This window comes from Schistocerca serialis, chromosome 5 (assembly GCF_023864345.2).
Source record: "Schistocerca serialis cubense isolate TAMUIC-IGC-003099 chromosome 5, iqSchSeri2.2, whole genome shotgun sequence".
Taxonomy (NCBI): domain Eukaryota; kingdom Metazoa; phylum Arthropoda; class Insecta; order Orthoptera; family Acrididae; genus Schistocerca; species Schistocerca serialis.
The window spans coordinates 358,714,907-358,734,749 of record NC_064642.1 but is presented as its reverse complement, the minus strand read 5'-3'; the positions used below and the strand labels follow the sequence as shown (position 1 = coordinate 358,734,749).

Below are 19,843 nucleotides of genomic sequence, written 5' to 3'. Positions count from 1 at the left end.
ACCGTAAGCCTACAGTGTAAACTACCAGTAAACGCTATTAATCATACGAAGAAGTAATATTCTCCCAGAGAATGGTCTTAGAAAGTTGCCGCTGTTGTGGAAACGACAGGAATGGCTCAATAGAACGAATTCTCTAAATGCTCGTTCTGACCTGGGTCCATACCATGGACTGTCGCCACCCAAGGTTTTCTTCGTATGCTATTGACCAGCAGGAGTAACTGTCACCTGTTTTGAAGCACAGTCTTCAGAATATACTTGACATCCAGTGATAGTATGGAGTAGTTAGCAATGGAAGACGCTTAACATTTCAGACTGAAGAAGAAAAGAACGAATAGCGTTTCCAGCTGTAAGATCCCCACGAGAAGGTGCCGAATAGGTGAGCTTTTCTGTCACTGACGCTATCATTACGAGTCCACTGCGGAAAGCTGCTGATACGCATTCACAGTAGGCGAGGGAGTGCGAATCACAGTGTTATATTTGCATGGTCAAAGATGGAGGACAGAGAAGAGAAACGGTAAACTTAGCGCCTTGAGAAGATCTGGCCCACTCTAAAAGGACAAAGCGGAACGACAGTCTTCAGGAAGCAGATCTGTAGGTAGTGTAGGGAGATCTCAAATGCAAAAAAAAAAAAAAGTGATTTTAAACGTTCACGTACTGACTGACAATTAGAATGTATTATTTGTATGTTTAAATTTTTATTACCACTGGTACATCTTTCTAGGACCTTCAGAACCATGTCTCGTCCGTCACTCATCATTTGATGTGCTATTTTTGTATTTTCTCCTTGTGTTTTGCAGCCTTTAAGAAAGCTTTTGCTACGAAATTGCTGAGGCTTTCGTGGGCACTAGCTGACAATTGCCTATTGACTACCAGGCCGCGTTCTGTTTCAAAAGTTTGTTTGCCGATTTTTCTGACGTTTCGCCAGCACGAGTGGCTGGCATTGTCAAAGCTTCACTCTCGATTGCTTATGGCAGACCATCACTGAAGCGTGAAGCTTTGAGAATGCCAACCACTCGTATTGGCGAAACGTCAGAAAAACCAACGGCCGAAGAACCAGGGACGGAAGTCAACAGGCAACATGTCAGAGATTTTGTTTTCTGGAACGTTTAAATGAAAAGAAAAGAAAAAAAAAAAACAAATACCTCTACCATGTGTTTCCTCTTTGAGAGGAATAAAGAGGCACAACGAGTTGAGGTGCCTACACATATTTGTCCTATTCACGGGGAGGGTGCCAATGAAGAAAGTAACGCAAAAAAATAAATGTTCTGTCGCATTAGACAAGGTCACTTTGAAGTGAATGATTCGCCAACTTCGAGAGGACTGTAGGAGTTCTATGAACATTTTAAACCATGCTGACAGTTAACCTGATAATTAGCGGTTCGTTATCACTTATCACGTGAACATGATCGCCCATTCCTGTTAAAGAATGTTCATTGGTATCGAGAAAAGGTGTCTGACATCATCACGAAGAAACAAAGAAATTACTGTGAACCTAACAAATAAACAGGGCTCCGCACAAAAGTCTCTGCGGATTCACAGAAGATGATCTAAGGCTGGTAAGTGGAAAAAGGAGCTGTCATAAACTCTGCTCACATCTTTTACCCAGAACTCTAGACACCTCACTACCGCAAATGCAGAAAACAAACAGAAGATTCCAACAAATGCTGGTGCAATACGACAGTGCGTTCCCGCTTATCGCGAAACGAAAGAAGCAGCTGCCCAGCGTATTAGGTGCAGGATAATCTCACAGTTCCGATAGTTTCCCCATCTCGTGATCTCAAATTTTAACCTTTTCTATTTCATGATCAGTAACCTCGGGGGAACTGCACTCATAACAAAACTGCTTTATATTTTCTGAGCCGGGTCTTCCACAACTTGAAATACTGATCTACGTACTGATGAAGCTGAGAAATTTCTACGGTGTTCGGTCAGTCGCATATAATAAAGTGCGCAGCTCGTGGTCTTGCAGTAGCGTTCTCGCTTCCCACACACGGGGTCCCGGGTTCGATTCCCGGCGGAGTCAGGGATTTTCTCTACATCGTGCTGACTGGGTGTTGTGTGTCCTTTATCATCATTGACTCGCAAGTCGCCGAAGTGGCGTCAACTAAAAAGGACTTGCAATACGGCGGCCGAACTTCCCCGCAGGGGGCCTCCCGGCCAAAAATGCCACACGATCATTTTCATTTCATTTCAACCCCGCAGTAATTTCCCCGATACCAAAAAATAATCTGTTTGTTTCTTTTTTTATAGTCGATGTCTTTGATAAAAACCTGATATTTGATGATCAGTGCTAGTGCCCTAATTCATATGAACTGAGTGCGAACTATTTGAAACTTCCTGGATCATTAAGCTATGTGCCGGACCGAGACTTGAATTTGAGACCTTGTCTTTCGCGGGCATGTGCTCTACCAATCGATTTATCCAAGCACTACTCGCAACCCCTACTTGCCGCTTTACTTCCGCCATTACCACATCCCGCCAACCTTCCAAACTTCACGGAAGTTCTCTTGCGAAATTTGCGAGTCTAGCACTCCTGAAAGAAATTATACTGCGGAGATATAGCTTAAATAAAAAACTTTCTGGCAGATTTAAACTGTGTGCCGGACAGATAGTCAAACTCGGGACCTTTGGTTAAGCCATATCTCCAGAATATCCTTTCTTACAGGAGTGCTAAGCTCGCAACTTTCGCAGGACAACTTCTGTGACATTTGCGAGGTATGAGACGAGGCAGAGGTGCAAGTAAGGCTATGAAGATGGATCGTGAGTCGTTGATGGGTAGCTCAGTTGATAGAGCACAAGGCCGTGAAAGACAAAGGTCCCAAATTCGAGTCTCGGTCCGGCACACAGTTTTAATCTGCCAGCGGACACTCAGCTGCAGAGTGAAAAGTTCATTCTGCAAACTATTTGTTTGTTTAAGTAGCCCTAAATCTTTGGTGCACGACATATTTCATAATCGATTCAAATTTGGGCTTTTACTGGTGTTATAACTGTGATACGCCTCTTCTTAACTACATCCTCATAATTAACCTGGATTGATCAATGTGTCGATTTATTGTTGAATTCATGTCTGCAAGTATGATGGAGTACCGTGCTCCCGATGGTACATCGAACGGGATCTTTTTCTGAGGGTTCAGTTTATTAGAGGAACTGGTAGGCAGGTTAGGTACCGCCACAACAACCATCTGAACTGCGGACTGTCTTTAGAAGAAGAGCCTGGGATTCATTTTGAGCAACGGGCTTACCGCACGCCTTTTTGGCAGCAACAATGGAGAAGAAACGATGAACAGAGAGATATAGAGCGCGCATGTTAGATAGCTGCCAACAAGTGATGCAGGAAATTTACGTGCTAACAGGTTAATAGACCGTACTCCGTTGAGAGCTCCCGATAGTGAAGCGCAGGACTGTTGACGAGAAGAGGAAAACCTTTTATGCATCTGTGGTAAGTCCAGAAAATTGTACGTTGCGAAGAAGAAATATGTCAGTATTGTAATTATTTGTTACACTCATATATCTATACCACCAGAATAGATCACGAACGGTAGTTCTGTAGCTAATCATTTCTTTTCATCGTGATATAAATCGCGTGTATCAGTACCAGTTGTTACCGATCGTATTCGCAAAGTTTTTAATCGGACAATTTTGTTCACGCTCGAAAGATTTTCGATAAAATTCTGCTCGACTCTTAAGTCGCTGAGGAACTCCTTTACGGATCACGGAAAGCTGTAACTTGCCGAGAAACGAGTTCCGACGTGAAGGTCAAAGATCACTATCGTAAACTGCATTGATTCAATGACGAGCAATTTGTGGCGTTATAGCAAGACAGTGCACCACTTTAACCACGCCTCATAGCTTGTTACGTTATCGTTCCTTCTAACGTGTTACGATTCTGTTGTAATCTTACTAGGGAAGTTGGCTAAAGGCAATATTAGAGGAGCAGCATTGCATACTTCGCTCTGACCGCTAAAGTACGTTTAGAAGAGGCTGTGCTATCTTTTGGAACACTACCGCTATTCTGCCCGCTACTGCAGGGATCTGTAGCTGCACTGCGAAGTAGTGCAGTCTGATAAGACGCCACCAGGGACAGGGTTCGTGACTTATCTCAACGCGCTGTGCGTATTTCATTTGGCGCAGATAACTTCGCACATACGGGAGAGTCAGCCCTCTGGCATGTTAGCGAGGTCAGCAGCGGACTTCTAGTTTGCAGAAACTTAGCCTCGCTTCCGACGTTTTGTTTCTGGTGTGCACTTGACCTACCTGGCATGCCTCCTTTGTCAACGTCCTAAGAAATAATATTTATGTTTTAGTAACGCAACTTATACGTTCAGTTGTATTTGAACGTATACAGTCTTTACCTGACAATTACGCTATGCCGTTTATGCCATGTCACTTATCACGTTCATTAAATTTTTAGTTGCTATATTTTAATGCACACTATTAAGAAACTTTTGTTATAGGAGACTAGCGAGTAGGTAAGATCGCAAATCAGACTTATCGAACGACGTGCCAGATGGTCTCATACCATGAGAAAGACCGGGCGAACAGACATAGATAGATAGATAGATAGAGAGAGAGAGAGAGAAAGAGAAAGAGAGAGAGTGAGAGAAGATTTACCTACCACACTAGCCGCCAAGAAGGGAATCTTTTATTGTTTATATTTACTGTTTAAATATTAATATAAAGCTCCAACCGTGCTGATACCGCTACTTGCACTGAGAACTTGTTAATAATAATTTCAGTATCACTCAGTTCATCGGGAAATGCTAGTTACAAATTTTAGTTACTGTCAGTGCTTTTTGACGAAAATAGTGGACCCTGAAAGGGCTGGTGCCAAACTGTTAAGATAGCTTACTAGTCAGCCTACGACTAGTTTTCGATGTGGCAACACACGAACTAGGATGTGAAGTGCAACTCCGCGTAAACACGGAATTACTTGTTAATTTTGCTTCGCAAAACATATTTGTGCGATCTCATGTTGATTCTAGGATCATGTGAAGTATTTTTGCGTTTTGAGGTGCTCGGCAACAAATGATTAACGGTAGAGAATCTTGTTATGAATATTAACGACAGACTAGCTCTCAGATTTTTTTGTTGTTGCTATAAATAGAAATAAAATCCAGTGGCATCCCAATACTCTGCAATTTCAGTTTTAATAGCACCGAATTCTTCCCCATTTGCCACTTCATTATGCACTGTTTACTGCATGCACTTTAGTGCCTGCGGCCACTGGAGAAGAAACCAAGAGGACAGGTGTGCAAGTTGCCTCCATTTATGCTACGGATAGTGAGTGTGGATGTTATTTACTGAAATCCTCCGTGTTGGTTAATTCTGGCACATCTTTTCCGTGGATTGAGGTGTACTCAGGAGTCCACTGTGGATTATTCGAGGGTAATAATTTGAATCTTTTGGGAATTATACTTGACGTACCCTCATGAATACTTTCCAACCTATCCTGCCGATGAACATGTGTTTCACATGTCATACAACAAAGTATCATTATTTAGTTATGTCTAGTATTTTTTATGAGGTTATAAAGTTGAAAAACGCAACAATAAAATCGTATTTTTATGTCTAAGGCAGTACGATGAACTCACAATAACTATTGTACTACGTTAAAGTTGATGTTTCAGCGGTCTTCAGCCTGAGGACTGGTTTTCTGTAATTCTCCACGCTAATCCGTCATGTACAGGCCTCTTCACCGTCACATATGTTTTAGGATCTGCATCAGTTTGAACCTGCATACTGCGGTAATCCCTTGTTATTCCTCTACAATTTTTAGTATCTCACGCTATTCTCTATTACCAAATTAACTATTCCTTGTTCCCACAAGATCTGTCTTCCCAATCTATTCTTTATTTTATGCCTCATCTTTAGATTCTCCAACTACCCATCTACTCGTATTTTCAGCAGTGCTGTGGCAAACTGCATTTCTTAAGCTTACCCGTACTGCTCGTCGTCTACGAATTACTTTTATGTAAATCTAAACTTTGTGAAGATAACACCAATAGCCTAAGTCAGAGTTGTAACAGATTTTTTGTTTCTGTGTCTTTATGGTTGTCAAATACTTTGCTCTTTCCTGAGCAAAATTTTTTTGTTTTATGTACATAATTTTTAAAATTGGCTTGTGTCTCTATTACAAAATGTTCCTTTAACTTAAATTGTGTTAAATATTTGCGTGCTAGATTTACTTTGCGAAAGAGAGTGAGAACATTGTAACTATCAATTTTAGTTTGAGTAAAAGCAAAATGTTTGTGAAAGAATGAATAACAGTAATCGCTTGTCACAATATATGTGAGATTGCTCTCATGTGACGTAAATGGAGGAGAATTCATTTTGAAACACTTAAATGTGTTTCTATTTTAAAATGATAATTTGAGTGTCGCGGTACCGAAATAGTAATATTGTGGAACGTTTGGCGTATTATGGGTAGCGAGTGCGATGTGAGCTGTCAGTGTCTTGCCATAATAACTGTTCACACGACTACTACTACCTTCTGCTCGGAGAAAACAACAGATGTATTAACTTTCGGTTTACCGCGATCAAGATAAACCTGTACAGTTGATGAATATCAGTGGTGATTGAAATGAACATAATGAGCACGCTACGTGGTGGCTGTATAGGGATCATCGACGTGGGAATTCGATGTTCTTCAACCACAACTAAGTGAGCCATTACATTTAAAATTTTAGATGGTTGGGAAGCTCTCACTCCGCAATATACGGCCAAAATAATTAAATTTAAAATTATAGTCCTTACGAATAAATATTAGGCTTGGAGTATTCATTGTTGGATAAAACTTTCGCAGACGTCCGAAACCGAGTAAAAAACATGGAAATATGTTACAAACAACATTATGTATTACTGAAATGTGTGAAAGATGTGTATCTACTGCTACAAATCATAAAATGAAGCTTATCACACAATGAAAATAATATATTTCTTTAATGAACAATTTCCCAGTTGCGAAATAGCTTTGGCAACCAGAGATGGTGACTGACTACATAAGATGCCGGAACGAGTGACAGACTTTCGTTCGATAAGCATCATCGTGAGGTTACCTGTGGGAAGGTACATGGCGGCACAATGAAATGTAAATACTAAAAAATGCATTATGCAATATGCAGCTGTATTCGTTATTTTATTATCGACTGTTTATTTTAGTTATTTAAGACCATCCACGGGTCATTAAACCTATTCAACAATGAATTCCACAACTGTAATTCTTACCCAGTCTGAGAAGTTCTGTTACACCATTACAATTGTGGAATACACAGTTGAATTGGGGTTCACACCAGTGGATGGTCTCAAGTCGACTGAAATCGATAGTCGTTAACAAAACAACTAGCACAGCTATGTTGTATAATGCAGTTCCTAATATCCTTAAAAGCTGTCTAACACCGCCAACACAAAATACATATAAATATATGAAGGTAGTAACTGTTCCGAAAGAACAGATACCAATGATGACCATGCAGCTTCTCTAGAAAGGAATGATAATTAATCGACAACCTCAGGCCGGCCGAAGTGGCCGAGCGGCTCTAGGCGCTACAGTCTGGAAACGCGCGACCGCTACGGTTGCAGGTTCGAATCCTGCCTCGGGCATGGATGTGTGTGATGTCCTTAGGTTAGTTAGGTTTAAGTAGTTCTAAGTTCTAGGGGATTGATGACCTCAGAAGTTAAGTCCCATAGTGCTCGGAGCCATTTGAACCATTTGACAACCTCAGCTGCCAACAGGTGTTGTTGATATACTGCAAGGGAGACAGCTGAAAAATGTGTGCCCCGACCGGAACTCGAACCCGGTATCTCTTGCTTACATGGCAGACGCTCTATCCAACTGAGCCACCGAGGGGACAGAGGATAGGGCGGCTGCAGGGACGTATCCCTTGCACGCTTCCCGTGAGACCCACATTCCCACCTGTCCACAACCTACATTCGTGATGTTCTTGAAGGATATTTGCCAATTCACTCATTACTCGCGCCAACTAAGGTGACGATTCCCGTAAGAGTTCGGGCAAAGAGTGCGCCTTCGCACAGAAGAAGATCAATGGCCGGGTAGCCTTTAACTATATAAAGATAGTAACTGTTCCGAAAGAACAGATACCAATGATGACCATGTAGCTTCTCTAGAAAGAAGTGATAATTAATCGAAACCCTCAGCTGCCAACAGGTGTTGCTGATATACTTCAATAGGGACAGCTGAAAATGGGTGCCCCGACGAGGACCCGAACCTGGGATCTCCTGCTTACATCGCAGACGCTCTATCCATCTGAGCCACCGAGGGCACAGAAAACAGCGCGACTGCAGGGACTTATCCTTGCACGCACGATGATCTATAATGGTAGAATGGAACGTTTGAAAAAAAAGTAGACTCTGCTCTTATATCTCACCTAATCGCCACTTCTGAAATCGTTACAGCTTTCTCAAAATCTCATGCGCCATACATCGCATAATGCCTAACTGTAAATCAATTTTACTGTCTTTTTTTTTTACGAAATAATATCATAAAAATGCCATTTAGAGCATATATTTTCCACAAGAGGCGAATATCTGCTGCGTTTCTAAACTGTACGGTGTTCATCGTATGTTTAACCTTAAAGTAAACAAGAGCTGGTGCAGCACTACTAGTGATTGATTGTGGGCTCAGCGCACCTACGCCCCATCTTCTGGTGACATGGAAATAGGCCCCACTTATGTATTAGTTATTCCATTGTTCAGACAAGCGCTACATAATGAGGCACGCGAAAGAACTGAAATCTCACTCTTTTTACAAATTAGCGTGTTACATCTTTAATACATGTGGTTCTTTCACTCATTTTTTCTGTCTCACCACTTGTGCTCATGCGTCTTGCTAGTATACGCTGTGAATACGTGTGAAAGTTGCTTCTTGTTCTGTACTAAAACTCAGACGAGGAAAACCGTTAAAAAGTAGCGCAGCAAGAAGTATCCTGTGCTTAATGTCTTCGAGAAACTAAAAAAATCCATCGTTACAGACACGATAGATTTCAGAAATAATATCTGAGTTTACCGGAGCATCTGTGTTGCGTGTAAACTGAGGTGACAAAAGTCATGGGGTACCTCCTAATATCGTGTCGGACCTCCTTTTTCCCGGCGTAGCGCAGCAACTCGACGTGGAATGGACTCTACAAGCCGTTGGATGTCTCATGTAGAAATACTGAGCCATGTTGCCTTTGTAGCCGTCCATAACTGCGAAAGTTTGCCGGTGCAGGATTTTGAGCACGAAATGAATTCTCGATTATGTCCCATAAATGCTCGATGGGATTCATGTTGGGCGATCTGGATGGCCAAACAATTCACTCAAATTGTCCAGAATGTTTATCAAACCAGGTGAGAACAACTGTGGCCCGGTGACATGGCGCATTGTCATCCATAAAAATTCCATCGTTGTTTGGACACATGGCTGAGAATGATCTCCAAGTAGTCGAACAAAACGTTTTCCAGTCAATAATCGGTTCATTTGGACCAGAGGACCGAGTAAATACAACCCACACCATTACGGACCTGCCACCAGCTTGTACAATGCTTTGTTGACAACTTGGATCCACGGCCTCGTGGAGTCTGCGCCACGCTGTAGACCTACCATCAGCTCTTACCAACTGAAATCTGGGCTCATCTGATCAGGCCACAGTTTTCCACCGATACGGTCAGGAGCCCAGGGGAGGCGCTGCAGGCAATGTCGTGGTGTCAGTAAATGCACTTGCGTCGGCGTCTGCTGCCATAACCCATTAACGTCCAATTTCACCACCCTGTTCTAACGGATACATTCGTGGTACATGTCACGCCGATTTCTGCTGTTATTTCCCGCATTATTGCTTGTCTGTTAGCACTGACAACTCTACGCAAACGCCACTGCTCTTGATCGTTAAGTGAAGGCCATCGCCCACTCCGTTGTTAGTGGTGAGAGGTAATGCCTGACATGTGGTATTCTCGGCACACACTTGACATTGTAGATCTCAGAATATTGAATTCTCTCAGGATTACCGAATGGAATGTCCTCTGCGTCCAGCTGCAACTATCACTCCCCATTCAAGGTCGGTTAATTTAAGTTGTGCGGTTACAATCACGTCGGTAACTTTTTCATACGAATCACCTAAGTACAAATGGCAGCTCCGCCAATACACTGCCCTTTTATACGTTGTGTATACGATATTACCACCATCTGTATATGTGCATATCGCTGTTCCATGACTTTTGTCACCTCAGTGTTTTAGGTGAGCAGAAAGGGAAAGACAGTACAGATAAACTATCTACTCCTGGCAAGATGAGAAGCCTGCAATTACGTGTAGTGCGAAAATGTGATAGTTTTGTGAAAAGTGCTGTGTGGTCGGAGGCGTATGCTGAAAAACTGCTTTTTATTTTTTCGGGTTGAGAGTCACGTCTGTTTGCAACAAGCACAGCATCAATGAAGAAATATCAAACAAAGTCACCAAAGGTGAGAGAACAGTACATTAGCAGCAAGATAAAACTGTGATTTGAAAAAAAAAGAAAAAAACAGACGCGTGAAATATAGAGGTTGTCGTACTTAACTTGACGCCCACAAATAACTTTTTTCAAATAGTTCAAATGGCTCTAAGCACTATGGGACTTAACATTTGAGGTCACCAGTTCCCTAGACTTAGAACATGACATACATCCATGCCGAGGAAAGATTCGAACCTGCGACCGTAGCAGCAGCGCGGTTCCGGATTGAAGCGCCTGGAACCGCTCGGCCACAAACATTTTTCAGAGGCAAGCAAATTTTTTAAATTCTCAGGTTGTACATTAACAATTATGATTGATTTACTTGTAACTTTGTTTGTTATGACTATAAGAACAGAAGCATCATATTCTTGAATAATACCATATATTTTTAATTCGGTACTCCACTTCCAAGGATGCCACTTTTAGAATGTTCTGACAGATTCTAAGTTCTTATACAATGAAGCGAAAACTAAGCTTCCAATGTTTCTGAGAGTTTGCGATAAGCTTGTATTGCTAGTCTGACATGGATTTTTAGTACAAAAATCATGAAAAAACCAGGACATATTCAGTACGTGAAGAGATGAAGAGATGAATTTGGGAACAACTATCAGGAGAGGCCGGGAAATAAACAAATATAGCAGAGAAAAGAACTGGACGACACAAATTCGTCTGGGAGGAAAATGAGGTGGCGAAGGACAGGACATATAGCCATGCGAACGGACAGCGAACAAACCAAGGAGGGTACTTACAAAGTTTTTTGCTGGGTTCTGAGAAATAAGAGGAAACTGAGACGATGATAGGAGTTGGGTAGATGACATTGAAATATATAGAAACAATGTGGACGCTATGGCTGAAGAATTTGATGCATCGGGACGTTTGGAAGAAGTATTTATTCTGATATGCAAGACCAATGGCTGCTGTTGTTGCTGGTAGTGATGATGCTGATGATGACTGAGACGAGGTAAATAAAAAAATTTCCGCGGAATGCCGATGGTTGTACAGTTCTTACCTTTTCCGTTTTTTACTTAGACGGACAAAAGGACATTTTGCACTATATTACGTTGGTATCATATGCCTTTTGAGCGTATACATATTGCCCTTGTGACCTCTCTTCTCAAGTCGCAGTTTTTAGATCTAATGTGGGACTTATATCGTCATTACCGACTGTATAAAGTCTCATTTATAGCAAACGAGTTTCACTTTATGTAACAGGTAGATCAGTGATCTTTGTTGTTCTGTTTACATGTAGATGTAAAGAGATGACAAACATCTATCGTGTTGAAAATCACATTTTTTTTTGGCTTACATCATTCGAATGTGTCGTACTATACGCAGGTGTCCGGTTTTAAATGCACTGCGTTACACTAGCCACAATATTTTCTTGTTTGAGTGTTTTGGCTTATATGCTCACCATCACCTATTGGTTTTGTGTAATTTGAATTTCGTTCCGATAATGTGAAAAGGAGAGGGGGAAGAGGTAGTGACATGTTGTAACTTGTGTGTGCGAGTCTGTGAGCGTGTGTGTGCCTTTGTGTGTACGTATTTATGTACAGTTTTTTACACATGTGACGGAGAATGGGATAGGAGGGAAGGGAGGAGGGGGGGAAGAGGGAGGGGAAGGCGAAGTGTCCTAGCCTGTGTGTATGTCTGTTCTGATTATTACTTTGCTAAATCTTTTTATTGTGGCACTAGTGTGTTTGTAATCTCGTTAAACTGACACTTAAATAAAATTACAATTGTTACAATCATCAGTGACAATGTTCTTAAATAAAGCGAAGAGCGCCGCCGCGACGGTCTCGCGGTTCTAGGCGCGCAGTCTTCAACCGCGCGACTGCTACGGTCGCAGGTTCGAATCCTGCCTCGGGCATGGATGTGTGTGATGTCCTTAGGTTAGTTAGGTTTAAGTAGTTCTAAGTTCTAGGGGACTGATGACCACAGCTGTTAAGTCCCATAGTGCTCAGAGCCATTTGAACCAAAGCGAAGAGCGTTTGGTGTGAATAGTACATTATACAGTCGCGAAAGACAGCAGAAATCCTCATGTTATTTGTAAATGCCGTCCGAAGGAACAGATACCACGCGTTCATATAATTGAGTTGCCTCGATGGACAACGCATGCACCACCTTCAGTGCAGATGCACAATTACTTTCGACGTCTTGCGGGAATCTCAAGGTAGTGAGCAAGCAGGACATGGACAGGGACTGCAGATAAGAGGGGCTAAGTGAGAATGTGCGTTGGCCGGAATGTGTGCCGAGATAATCCTCGCAGTTGCGATAGACTCTGTGTCGGGATGGCGCTGTGGCTAACACAGCTGCGTAATAAGCAGGAGATCTCGGTTTCGAATCCCGGTCTGGCACACATTTTCGCTGGTCGCCGCTGACTCCACACAAATTCCCGATGCAACTGACATCAACATTTCCTACTCTTTCTTTTCCTTACCCCCCACCCCTCCACCTTCAATTTTCATAGAACATTTACCAGTTCACATCTTATCCGACTGTATAAGTAAATTAACAACAACAACTCACCAATTGGATAGTAGGGCAGCCGTGGGTAATGGCGCCCCTTGCTGTCCGTATAGCCTCGGATAAGCCTGGAACACAAACGGCAGTGCGTTAGTACACTGATACATAAGATTACTAAAACTGTCAAGGGTATATTCTGGTTTAATATGTCAGATGTAGGGCGGAACATTACACAGAACAAATGCTCCAGGTGTCACTGTAGGAATTTGTGGTGAGTTACTATGGGACCAAACTGATGAGGTTGTCGGTCCCTAGACTTACACAATACTTAATCTAACTTAAATTAACTTACTTTAAGGACAACACACACACACACCCATGCTCAAGGGAGGACTCGAACCTCAGACGGGGAGAGCCGCGCGAACCGCAGCAAGAAGCCCGAGACCACGCGGCAACCTCGCGCGGCTGTCAGCTTAGATATCAGGTGTCAGCGTAGATGGTTAAAATTAAATAGCGTTTGAAACCCTATCGAGTGCATTGTTTTGGCATGAAAAGCGAGCCGCATCCCAGCATATTCTCAGATGTACAATTTCGTGGAGATACTTACCTTGTGGGCACTGATTTGTCCAAGACTGCTGGTCTATGGTTTCATGTAATGTTTGATGTGATCATAAATTTGTAAATTATAAACAATAACTTTGGGTAATTTTTGTTTCTATTATTCAGAAGAAAATAAAACAAATATTGCTCCACGTCAATATGTTGTCGTCGTCAGCGTTGCTACTATACTCTTTCTTGGTATCGAATCATCTGAAGCTGCTGATTCTGTCATTGTGCAAGTAAATGGTCTAACTCACTGAAAACTGCCGACTTTCAGCCTAGGCAGGGGTGCTTGGGTGCTTGAACCGGGCGCCTGCTACGGAGGCCCGTACGCAGTAACATTCGCCTAAAAGTCGTTCATGGACCCTGTTGCTAGCCCAGTGGTTCATCTGGCCGTCAGGCGAGCAACAGTTGCACGTCTGTTCGCCAGTACCCATCTCCGCAGCTGCCGTTCACCTCTGTTATCTATGGGCCGTGGTGCACCCACAGTTACCTCTGTCCTGATAATGGCCTTTTAAAAGTCAGGTAAATCTCTCCATTTTCACATTACGACAACTACTGTCATTTTTTGTGCATCGCCCGACACGCTTTATGTCCCCTCCACTGCTAGTGCTGCCATCTGCGGTCTGTGAGTGGTTACTGTACGTTGACGTCGAACATAGGCGGTGGTCACATTAATGTAATTGGACCGTATAACGTTCCCAAGGAACCCAGACTAACCGTAATGTCTTTCTACTGTTACCACAGTCCACTTCTTAAGAAGATCCTTATCGATATACTACTCCGCAAGTCTCAGTGCAGTGCGTAGCCGAAGGTATATTGTAAAAATATTGGCGACATTCTGTCCTAGTTCATTCGCATACTGAGCGTGGGGCAAATGACTATCTATACGCCTCCGTGAGCCCTAATATCTTTAGCCTTTTTTCTCACGATCTCTATGCGATATATAATGTGGTGGTAGCAAGGCGGTCACACAGTCTTCTTCGAACATATGGGATTTACCCAACAGACTTTCTCGAGAACTGCATCATCAGTCTTCCAAGAAATATTCTTGGGGCATTACTGTTACGCTTCCATGTGTCCCGTAACGACCTGTCACGACTCTAGCAGCATGTCTGTGAACTCTTTCGGTGTCTGTTGTCAGGTTTACATGATGGGGACTCCAAACACTGGAAGGCTACTATAGATTTGCCGATACTTGCGTCTTGTAGGTGATCTGCCTTACAGATGCCTACACACTTCTGACATCGTTAGTGTGAGAGCGAAATGTAGTATTATGAACACTGAATAAATCTGCACCTGCTAGATCGCTAAGTTCATTTATTCATATAGATAGCCAGCCGCTGTGACCGAGCGGTTCTAGACGCTTCAGTCTGGAACCGCGCTGCCGCTACGGTCGCAGGTTCGAATCCTGCCTCGGGCATGGATGTGTGTGTGATGTCCTTAGGTTAGTTAGGTTTAAATAGTTCTAAGTCTAGGGGACTGTCCCATGGTGCTTAGAACCATTTGAACCATTCATATAGATAACCGATTTCGACAGTTCTCTGTTGTCATGTTCGTATCTGCAAAAGATAGGACAGAAAATGCTGGGACACAGCATCTAACATGACAGCACACATAATTATATCTAAGATTTGCAATACATAGGATAACAACATACTTACGTTCACATCATTACACAATCTTCTCCTTCAGCACAGTAAGTGGTGCTATACAATGTATATCCATGTTGGTATCGAGAGCTATTCTAGAAGTCGGCATGTCAGTTTTAAAATAACAGCTATGCACACACATGTTATTGTGCCGATTACAAGTGCCCACATTCATCACCTCTTCACACTCACAGATTCCAACGTAAGCATCCTTAGTGATGCAGTGGATCATCAGATGGTGCAGTGGTAGTACGAACCGATATTATCTATTAAGTGTGATCACTTGTAATCAGCGCAGTAACATGTGTGTACATGGCTGTTATGTTAAAACTGACATGCCGACTTGTACTATAGTTGACGATAGCAACGTGGATATACATTGTATATACCACTATTTGCTGCACTGAAGGAAAAGATTGTGTGATGATGTAAACATAGTATGCTGTTATTCCAGGCATTGCAGATCTTGGATACAATTATGTGTGCTGTAATGTTAGTTACTGTGTCCTAGCATTTTCGGTCATATCTTTTACAGATCCGAAGACGGCAACAGAAAATTCCCAAAACCGTTTATCTATATGAATAAATGATTTTAACGCTCTCGGCAGGTGAAAATTTATTCAGTATTCACTTTTTTGTATTTTCCTAGAACCCTTCTAGCAAATCCAAGTCTTCCATTCTTCTTCCTTAACAATGATTTCGAATCGCTTCTTAGTGCTACTCTTAAATATATTTACGAGGCCGGCCTGTGTGACCGAGCGGTTCTAGGCGTTTCAGTCTGGAACCGCGCGACGTCTACGGTCGCAGGTTCGAATCCTGCCTCGGGCGTGAATGTGTGTGATGTCCTTAGGTTACTTAGGTTTAAGTAGTTCTAAGTTCTAGGGGACTGATGACCTCAAATGTTAAGTCCCATAGTGCTCAGAACCATTTATATTTAAGTTGTGACGAGCAGCTCAAGAAGTTCACCACTAATCTCGTAATCAGATGTTATAACGTTCTCCTTCTTTGTTGAAAGCGTTATCTTATATTTAACCACATTTAAAGAAAGCTCTCATTCATTACACTGACTGGAAATTTCATCAAATTCTATCTGTATGTCCTTACAATCGTCCAATGACGATACTTTCCTGCAATCAACAGATTATGACAAACGAATGAAGCTGAATAACCCAACTTTCAGTCATGTTTTTATTTCACCAGAATTTCCGAGACGAGCAGCTACCTCCGTTTCTTTTTAAATTAAATATAGTTTACCAAAGATGATAATAGCATGAAGACTTACACATTACGTAGAACTTTTTCTGTCAGTGTACGGGGATACTCTTTTCTTTTACTCGTAATTTTTCATATAATAGTGCGCAACTGCTGTAAAAGGCATAATGCGCACCCGTAGTTTTTAATGATGTTCTGCTCTCCCTAGCACTTCATATTTAGTTGCCAGACTAGTTTCAATGGGAGCACTCTGCTGACGCCAAATTTTTCTCAACATCTCTTTGGCCTTGGTGTTTAAAGGTCACTGCGTTCTATTTTCAGGTGGCCCATTCAATTAATATAACCGCGCGAGCTTTCTTTAGTCTAGACTTGCGTTCTTGTTACCATGCCAGCATGACGACCTGCAGTAATTTCGCACTCGGGGAAAGAAGTGCGTTGTGCGTATTTAGAATAACTCCTGTCTGAGACTAATTAATTTATAGGCAATGTGGATTTAATCTTTTCTCCCCAGTGAAGGCGTTTTTCAATGTACGGTAATTACAAGATCGTTACTTGCTCTCCGAAACTGCTAACAGCTCGAAAAAAATGCTAAATCTGTAGTTTCAAGATAGAGAGAATGAATTTTTATATCTACAGTAATGGATGGTTGGTTCGATTCAGTACTGGAGACAGAAGACACTATTAAGTATATTATTATTGAGTACATTATTATTGAGAATTATGTCTGTTGGAAACCTGAGCGGTATAAACGTATTTCATTTAACGGCCGGCCGGAGTGGCTGAGAGGTTCTAGACGCTTCAGTCTGGAACCGCGCGACCGCTACGGTGGCAGGTTCGAATCCTGCCTCGGGCATAGATGTGTGTGATGTCCTTAGGTTAGTTAGGTTTAAGTAGTTCTAAGTTCTAGGGGACTGATGACCTCCGCTGTTAAGTCCCATAGTGCTCAGAACCATTTGAACCATTTTTTTTTATTTAACGCAGTTTACGTACACATCTTTTCTTGTTTGCGCCGTGTTACCGTTAGATGTAATCTGCGTGCTTGACTTCCGTAGCTAAAAGTAATTCTATACCTGCCAAAAAAGAGATCATACATCCCTCCGAGATGCTAATTATAAATTACTGCATTAATTGCTATTTTACTATTTATTTCTGAAAAGGAATGAGTGAAACTTCAATTTTTTATTGTTTTTAAATAAAATTCGGCTCTAATTGTCAGCTAAAGATTTGTGTCACAACTTGGATGTGTTTTCATGAAGATAGTCTCCACACGGCAAATGATCCTAGTAGTGACGAAAATGCAATTCGCGCAAAAGCATCTGTTTAAGAATGAGCGTTCAAATTTAAAATTTTTACTTGGAACAATCGGGTGATTGGAACCTACAATCTGCAGAATGAACAAAACATATCAGTTTTACTTTTTTGCTTTATTTTGTATTTACTCCTGCGTTTTGTGTTTATTTTTTTGTCTCCCCAGTATTTGCTAGGCAGTTTCGTACATGGCGTTAATCACTAGGAAACACATGGTAAACATTTCCGTGACGAGGAAACTGTATTTTGTATTTACACAAATCCGTCACTGTCAATGTTTCCGCTTGATATTGCTACTCTGCGTCGCAACTGCTGTTTTCGTATTATTCATTCTCCGGTGCTCATTTTTCTGCCTGTCTCTTATCCACGGCAAATTAAAGTACGTTTTCTATTATGTGAGAGGCAAGTGTTGAAGAGATGCCCAACAAAAACATGATTGTCCTGTATCATTTCCTCGATCAGATACAGGATGTCCTCATGGTCAATAGTCAGGGATATGACACGAACGATCATTTGCAGCAAAAATATGGACATATGCCCTATTCCAAGTGGTTTCCGAGATAGAACACATTTAATGTACATTGTTATTTTTTTCTGTATTATTCAATACATAGTCAGGTTTGCACATTACAACAAGCGCTTTACGAAGTATCAATTGAAAAACAGGTACCTTTAATATATTCACCTTTAAGCATTACCCTGCACGCCACATTACAGCTGTTATATAGTTCACAATAAATGTTCGAATACCTCACCGTCAGTTTCAGTGCAGTTGTGCACCCTTAGGGAGTACATGTTGTGAGCCTGCACGCTGCCTAATGAAGCCAGCAGCGTCCATGATGGGACCACGCAGTTCATCTCGTTTCATTCCAGCGATTAGGGTATTTATGTATGTATGTATTAAACCGGGGACCCAGAAACGACGGAGAGGCTTCGTCCCGCCGGAACCTTCCGTGGTTCACAACCCCACAACAGGCCACAGCAGTTCACCCACCCCACCGCCGACCCATACCGCATCCAGGGTTATTGTGCGGTTCGGCCCCCCAGTGGACCCCCCGTGGACGTCTCATACCCAAATATTTGAACGGTAGAATAATTATGGTGTACGCGTACGTGGAAACAGTGTTTGCGCAGCAATCGTCGACACAGTGTAACGGAGGCGGAATAAGGGGAACCGGCCCAGATTCGCCGAGGTAGATGGAAAACCGCCTTAACAACCATCCCCAGGCTGGCCGGCACACCTGACCTCGACGCGTGATTAGAGTAGGTGTGGCTGAGATGTTCCCTGACGCGTTCGGTAGAATGTGGAGAGGCTCCATCACTCTGGAAGAATATTGCAGTCCGCGTGGCCAAATGAGTGTTCTCAAGGTATTAAACAAACGAATTCCCCAAAAAATGCAAGTAATTCTGTCCCATCATTCACTGATCTGGAATGACTGAGCCTATCAACGTGTTACAGACAACGCCCCACCAAACATTGATGGAAATTATTACATGTGCTGGTGTCTCCATTCAGTGTAAACATGGCTTCATCAGTGAATATTATTAATGGAGGCGAATGATGATTGTCACTACACCAGTAACAAAATTCAAGTCGTTTGACATTGTCGCCAATGTGAAGATTATGGACACGCTGTATGTGAAATGGGTACAAGTTTTCCGGATGTAATGTTCCCATACGTGTGTACGTGGGACATTGATACGGCCGGCTGCTGTGGCCGAGCGGTTCTAGGCTCTTCAGTCCGGAACCGCGCGACCGCTACGGGCGCAGGTTCGAATCCTGCTTCGGGCATGGATGTGTGTGATGTCCTTAGGTTAGTTAGGTTTAAGCAGTTCGAAGTCTAAGGGACTGATGACCTCAGATGTTCAGTCCCACAGTGCTCAGAGCCATTTGAACCATTTGAACATTGATACATGCAGAAAGTAGTCGGGTTCTGCTGGTAGGACTACACTGCACCATTTCAACAATGCGTTGCTTTTCCTGCACACTGTTGAACTACCCGTTCAGGAGAAAAATGAGAACTTGAAAGAATATCTGGTTCACGCAACTTGCTGAAAACTCTGGTAAACAGTCCGCCTGCTTAGCTGGATGGTAACGTGGTTGGCTACCGTGCAAGCAGGCCCCGGTTCTG

The 19,843-nt window shown here is 42.4% G+C and overlaps 1 protein-coding gene across 1 annotated transcript in view; it reads right to left on the bottom strand.

Moving 5' to 3' along the window:
* LOC126481939 (uncharacterized) overlaps positions 1 to 19,843 on the bottom strand; it is a 935,620-nt gene that overhangs the window by 226,769 nt on the left and 689,008 nt on the right. The window contains exon 3 of the mRNA XM_050105898.1: positions 13,003 to 13,067. Within this exon, the coding sequence (XP_049961855.1) occupies positions 13,003 to 13,067 (65 nt within the window). The remainder of the gene's footprint in view (positions 1 to 13,002; positions 13,068 to 19,843) is intronic.